This window comes from Chrysochloris asiatica, unplaced genomic scaffold (assembly GCF_000296735.1).
Source record: "Chrysochloris asiatica unplaced genomic scaffold, ChrAsi1.0 scaffold00250, whole genome shotgun sequence".
NCBI classification, from domain to species: domain Eukaryota; kingdom Metazoa; phylum Chordata; class Mammalia; order Afrosoricida; family Chrysochloridae; genus Chrysochloris; species Chrysochloris asiatica.
In genome coordinates, this window is record NW_006408768.1 from 883,461 (window position 1) to 890,153 (window position 6,693).

Genomic DNA, 6,693 nt, shown 5'->3' on the forward strand with positions numbered 1-6,693 from the left:
CATTGGAAACCCTACACAGGGTCACTTTGAATCAGAACTGATTCAGAGGCACTTACCAGCAGTAACAACAACAGTGTAACCCACAGTAGGCATGCAATAAATTATTTTTAAAACAAAAAAAGTTTAGCTCCTTACACAAAACTGATCCTAAGAGGAAAACACACATTGGCAACAAAATAGCTTTCAATAAAGCACATTTTTAATACATCCATATTCTTAGGACTTTTCATTTTTAACAGGTCTTGATTTATTTTTTAGTAGAGTTTACATATACTTCTTGATTTCCTGAACTTTTGGGGAATAACAAGAGTGTAAACATGAAATACACAGGCTGATATTCCCTAATGATTTCAACCTCTGAGACCTTTCAAGCACTTTCACTCATAAAAAATAAACTGCCTGGCACTTGCTGTCTTCCTGTTTCCTGTCTTCCCCCTGACAAAGGTGCTAAGAATTGGCCAACAATCCTGCCAGGTGAAAACACAGCAAGAGAGCTGGTTGTGAGCTGAGGGCAACATGCCTTCCGTGTTTGGGGATTAGTTCGCAGCTGGAAACCTTGGCAAACTTTTTAAAATCAACATCAATCTTAATTTAAATAATCTTGGGGCTTTTTTTTTTTTAATTGAAGGTGATTTAGGAAATAATCAATTTAGAATTACATAGCAAATATCTAGTTGAAATATGAGATGTATGTTACTTTACAAATTACTTGAAGTGCTTCTTAGATCAATTAAAAAGTAATTCTGAAATCTCTATCACATTCACTCAAGGATATTCTCTTCTCCCCCTACTATATACTGTGCTGCTATAAGTCAGAGGCAACTGTAATGAATGTTATAATAATATTGCAAAGATATTTGTTCTCTTACAAATAAAAGTGGTGCACAGCCCTCATTTTTGCAGTTTGGTTCTTGATGCCTTTCTAGCATTTCCCTACGTATACTATGCCTGCTGTAGAGTTACTGTGCTTGAGTTGTGTTGTGTTCTTCTAACTGTTAGGTGCTTGTGAGCTATAGATTAGACTGCCTAGGCAATGGGCTGGCTATATCTGAGGACCTCAGGCTTTATTAGGAACCTTCTTGTGGTTGTTAGAACTAATACCACCAATGCCCTCGAGTATGTTCATGGGTAGAGGAAACACAATAGTGGAATTCTTCTCAGTGGCCACAGTGGCCAGCGTTTGCAGGTATCGAAGTTGCAGAGCTACGGGGGATTCTGACAGTACCATGGAGGCTGACTTGAGAGATTTGGAAGCATTCATTTCTCCTTCTGCTGCAAGGACCTAAAACATAAGAAATGAAAGAGTTCAGAAACAGAAGGTTACAACCAGAACTGTTCCAAGTTGCCATGGAATAGCCTCAGTGACCTTATAACAGAAAGAAAGCTCTGTATAACAAAGGAACTATTGTACACCAGAGGTAAGCACTGCCCTGCCCTAACCATCCTCACGATCTCCTTTATACTTTATTGTCAGTCACCATCCTGTCAATTCCTACTCGTGGAGACCTTACACCAAAGCAAACTCCTGGAAGCAGATTACCAGGCCTGACTGCTGCAGAGCCTCTGGGTGGGTTCTAACCACCAAGCTAGTAGTCTAGCATGAATCATTTGCACCATCCATGGACTCTTGGTATTGTATACTAGTGCTTCTTCTCTATGCCCATACTGGTACCTTTCCTTCAGCCTGCACTTTGCTACCTGTATTTCATCTAATTACTTCTTTGACATGGATAAGAATTTCACATCCTAATGGGATTAGAGAAATGGCAGTTGGTGGCAGGAAGTGGGTGAGATTTTTTTCAAATCCTGAGTCCCTGGATTTCATTTTTAAACAGAAATAGAAACACAGTGCATACTTGGCCACTACACTGTTAACGCTCTTGGATACTCTGCAACCTCCTAATTCATGGCATTCCTTTTCAGAGAAACCTGAAATTCAAGGCCTATCCAAGGCTTCCAATGGGCTTGGTTGCTGTTTTCACTTATCAAAAGCAATATGATTACTTCATTCTGTTGCCAACTTAGTTTCACCGATAAAATGAAGTATTCACTTTTCTTTCAGCTCTCTACTACAAATAGTGTCAGTCTGATAAAACCAATGGAAATCTCTTACATAGTCTCACCCAATGATGTTTGCAGGTTTCCCAAAGAATGCTTTGGAGCTCTGCTCTCCTACCTGTGACACTCCCTGCCCTTCTAACTGTCATGGCCAAATCTACTGCCTTGAGCTACTAAAGTTTAGCAAATAAGGAAAGGAGGCAGAGAGAAAAACATAATTGGTGGGTATAAGAGAGTCTACAAAGGCTTCTAACCTTAAACAGCGTGGTGGACAAGAACCTCCATTAGCAGTGGAGCACATGAACTGTTTGCACTGCCCACTGACTCCTTTTCCTTATTACATAAAAGATTCCAGTAATAGACTCGACCTTGAATGTCAGTCATTGTTGCATCCTCGGTCACCTTGTGCAGTTGTTGTTAAGTTCAGACTCATAGTGATTCTGAATAGGGTTTCCCAAAAGTGGCTAGTAGATTTGAACAGCTAATCTTGCAGTTAGCACAGTTGGCAGTCCAGTGCTTATCTTACACCACCACATCATCTTGCGTACTACTGGTTAATATTCAGATGAAAATCTAGTGAGGGTTTCAGGTTTCACAGAGGATACAAAATGCTTCTAGGCTTTCTTTTACATCAGGAAATATGTCCATTCCAATACAGAGGGTACAGGTCAGACAGATCCAACTGTACTCACGTCCAGGGTGGGTTCCACTTTGTAACTTTGATCTGGTTGGTATTGAATCCTTCCCAATAAGGAAGCTGGTGGTGCAGTGAACTGATGCCTGCTAACTGCAATGTTGGCAATTGAAACCCACTTTCTCCCAGACACTCTGGGAGAATGATGAGGCTGTGTGCTGGCATAAAGGTTTACAGTCTCAGAAGCCATAGGGAAAATTTCTGCTTTGTCCTGTAGGGTCTTTATTAATCCAAATCGACTCCACAGCAGTGGTTTTGGCTTTAATCCAGTAACGACACTAGACTGTAAACTTGCTGGACTCACCCTGAGACTCTGTCACTCGGTCTACGGGGAGCCTGTGAACTAGTGTTATTGTTGCCACATTCTCTCCAGGGACTCAGCATACAGCCAGCATTAGGACTCACCTTGCTTGGTGCTAAGTATCCTTTTGCCCTGACAGTTTATGATCAAACTCATTAGGCTGCTCATTTTTTTTTCCATTCAGGGGAAATTCTCAATAAAAACTGCAAAAAAGAATCTGTTTTCTAGTAAAACAAGTCCCTGGGTAGTACATATTTGGCTACTAGCTCAAAGGTTTAATTCTACCCAGAGGTACCTTAGGAGAAAGGCCTATGGATCTATTTCTGAACCATCACAGCCATTGAAAACTTTATAGTCTGCAGTTGGGCTGTAAAGCACATGAATAACCATGGACCATGAATCAGAATCAATTCGACAGCAAACCAGATTTTCCTATGCAAATAGTTGTGAGCCCTGATCTTCTGTGTCCGTGTTACCCTTGTCTGTTTCAAGGCAGGTGGCTTGCTCCAAAGAGTGAGTGGCCCTTACCTTGGCTCTGGCCTCCCGTGTGGCCTCTGCTTCAGCTGCCATAGATCTCTGCAACTGCACTGGAATCCGGACGTCTTTGATTTCCACGCGAGCTACATGGATTCCCCACAGCTCTGTGGCATCATCAAGTAAGGTCTGTTTTCAAATCAAAAGAAAGAACAGTGATGAGAAGACATGTGCATGATGTAGGTTTCTGATGGGTTTTATATTTGCAAGATAAATGCCTCTTTATTTCCTTCTCTTATAATAAGGTGCCCTGGTGGCTCTGTAGGTTAGGCATTTGGCTGCTAATCACAGGTCGGTGGGTCAACTCAATAGTCACTCTACAGGAGAAAGATAAGGTTGTTTGCTTCCAAAAGATTTACAGTCTTGAAAATCTTATGTAGGGTCCTTGTGATTCAGAGTAAACTTGACGGTAGCAGAGTACTGGCAGCCCCAAATCAGGGAAGTTCTTGTCTTTTGCGAAGGTCTACACCCTTTGAAGATATCTTACCAGGTGTTATGCATTGAATTTTGTCCCCCCAAAATATGTGTTATACATCCTAACTTCTATACATGTGGTTATAATCCCATCTGGGTATGAGTAGTCTTTTTGACATGAATGAGACAGGATTAGTGTATGGTGTGTCTTAAATAAATCTCTTTGTAATATAAAAGAGATTAACCAAGTGAACGAAAGAAGCACAGATGGAGGAAAACAGATAAGAAATCACAGAAAGATCACTCAGAAGCAAAAACTCAAACACATAAGGGCCTTCCTCCAGAGCCAACAGAAGATGAAGACTTTCTCCTAGCGCCCGAGCACTGAATTCAGACTTGTAGCCTCCTGAACTGTGAGAAAATAAATTTCTGTCGGCTAAAGCCACCTCCTCGTAATATTTCTGTTGTAGCAGCACTAGATAACCAAGACAAAATTTGGTACCAGTTTGGTACTGCTCTAACAGATATCTAAAATATAGAAGTGGTTTTGGAATTGAATAATGATGGGTAGTCTTAGAAGAGTTTTAAGTTGTACTATCTAATAGTAAAAGCCTAGATTGCCTTAGAGAGTCTGCTGGTAGAATTATGGGCATCAAAGGTGATTCTGGTGAAGGGTCAGAGGAAGTGAGGAGAGCTATAGAGAAAGTATCATCTTAGAGAACATATATGGTGCCAACAACAGGATGTTGCTAGAAATGCGAACATTAAATATGTTTCTGATGAGATTTTTAAAGAAAATGATGAACATGTGCTTCAGTGGCAAAGAACTGAATTATGTTTAAATGTTTGGTGGAAGATAGCATTTGCAAGTGATGAACTTGGATATCTAGCTGAAGAGATTTCTAAGCAAGATCTTAAAGGGGCTGCATGTTTTCTCCTTGCTGCTTATAGTAACATGTGAGAGGAAAGAGAGGGACTTAAACATTCACTGTGCAAAATAATAACAAAACTTAATGATTTGGAAAAATCTATTTCACAAACTGGCACCAAGAATATGACTGACTACACAATCTCGTGTTGAAGAAATTAAACCTATGATTGATGGATCTAACCAACTACCACAGCAGAAAAACCATCAGTTTAGACTGAAAAGGATATCTGTGTACTTCTTGAAAATCTACAGGCAGGAAACAGGTCAAAGGAGCTACATCTGTTGTTCCTCAAGAAAAGAAAAGGACCAATTTCACAGGTCAGCAAAACAATATCTATATATGTATGTATTTTTAGTTTTTAGTTTTTTAAATTTTTATTGTGAACTGAGTAAAAGTTTACAGACAAGAGCATCAGGTTTACATTTAACAAATCATAAACTTAGTTTTATCTCAATGATTACAATCCCCTCCATGGAACAATATTTATCCAACTTCCTCCTTGTGGATACTATTTCTATACCACCCATCTTCCCATTCCTTCTCATCTTTGTCCTTAGGTACATGTTAACCTTTGATTTTGAGTGATTGACCATTCCATTATTCATAACAAGCATGCCTTACAAGTGTTGCTGTTTTCCCTATACACCAATCTATTGATTGGCTGGAAGTTGGGTCATAAGGCTGAGTTCCTTTCCAGACCTGAAGGGTGGCCGAAGGCCATAATCTTAGGTTGCTCCAGTCTCTTTCTGACCAGTAATCCTGATATTATTATTATTTTTGAAAATTATTTTGAGTTTTGGTCCATACATTTCCACCAGAACTACTAGAAGGAACATGAGAAGTAGGGCCTTCTTGGTTTCAAAGCATGGGGCATGGTCACCTGGGTCTCAAAGGCTGGGGCCACAGCTTTCTAGACTTCAAATAGTTGGATCTTTGCCAACTTGGTTCCAGAGTGTGGACTTGCCATTAAGGCATGCCAGGGGGTGGGGCTGTTGCCCAAACTGAAGATGCAGTGTTGTTATGCCCAAGAGCAGCAGAATGTGGCCTGACAGGGCTGAGGAAGTAGACTTGCCACTCAGATGGACTAGGGGAATGGAGTTGCTTCAAGCTGAGGGAGCAGTTGCTATCACAGTGTGCCTGAGAGGCAGTACTAAAACTCAGGGTTGAGGGGCCTTACCAAGAATCCAGAGAGCATGGCCAATACCCAGAGTCTGGAGAACAGTACCATTGCCTGGATGGTCTAGAGAACAGAGGATTCTTTTCAAGACTTGATGGTGAATGTAACTTGTCTGATGGATTTTGGACTTATTTGGTGCCCATTACCCCTTCCTTTCCTTCATTTCTTCCATTTGTAATGGAAATATCTACCTTGTGCCTGTTCTACCACTGTGCTTTGGAAATGGATAAATGCAGTCTTAATTTCACAGGTTCTACATTAGTGGAGTGTGTCCTTTGGACTAGGGATCCCTACACTGTGAAACTCCTAGATCCAAGAGGATATTGATGACAAGGTGTATGGAGACCTCCAAGGAATACTGGGCTACAGAAGCTAAGAGGAGACTAGTGGTGGTGGCTGTGTACCATGGAGTCAGGTCTGACTCAGCAATCCTGCACAGGGTTTCCGAGGCTGTAAATCTTTATGGGAGCAGAAAGCCTCATCTTTCTCCCACGGAACACCTGGTAGTTTTGAACTGCTGACCTTGAGATTAGCAGCCCGACTCATAATCACTATGCTACCTGAACTCCATATGTATATATAC

General features: G+C 41.0%; 1 protein-coding gene across 1 annotated transcript in view; it reads right to left on the bottom strand.

Annotated features, from left to right (window-relative positions):
- Window positions 1-956: 956 nt before the first annotated feature.
- Window positions 957-6,693, bottom strand: part of STOML3 (stomatin (EPB72)-like 3) — a 19,477-nt gene continuing 13,740 nt past the window's right edge. The window contains exons 5-6 of the mRNA XM_006873710.1: window positions 3,582-3,716; window positions 957-1,282 (exon numbers count right to left, since the gene is read on the bottom strand). Coding sequence (XP_006873772.1) covers window positions 1,058-1,282; window positions 3,582-3,716 — 360 coding nt within the window. The 3' untranslated portion in view covers window positions 957-1,057. The remainder of the gene's footprint in view (window positions 1,283-3,581; window positions 3,717-6,693) is intronic.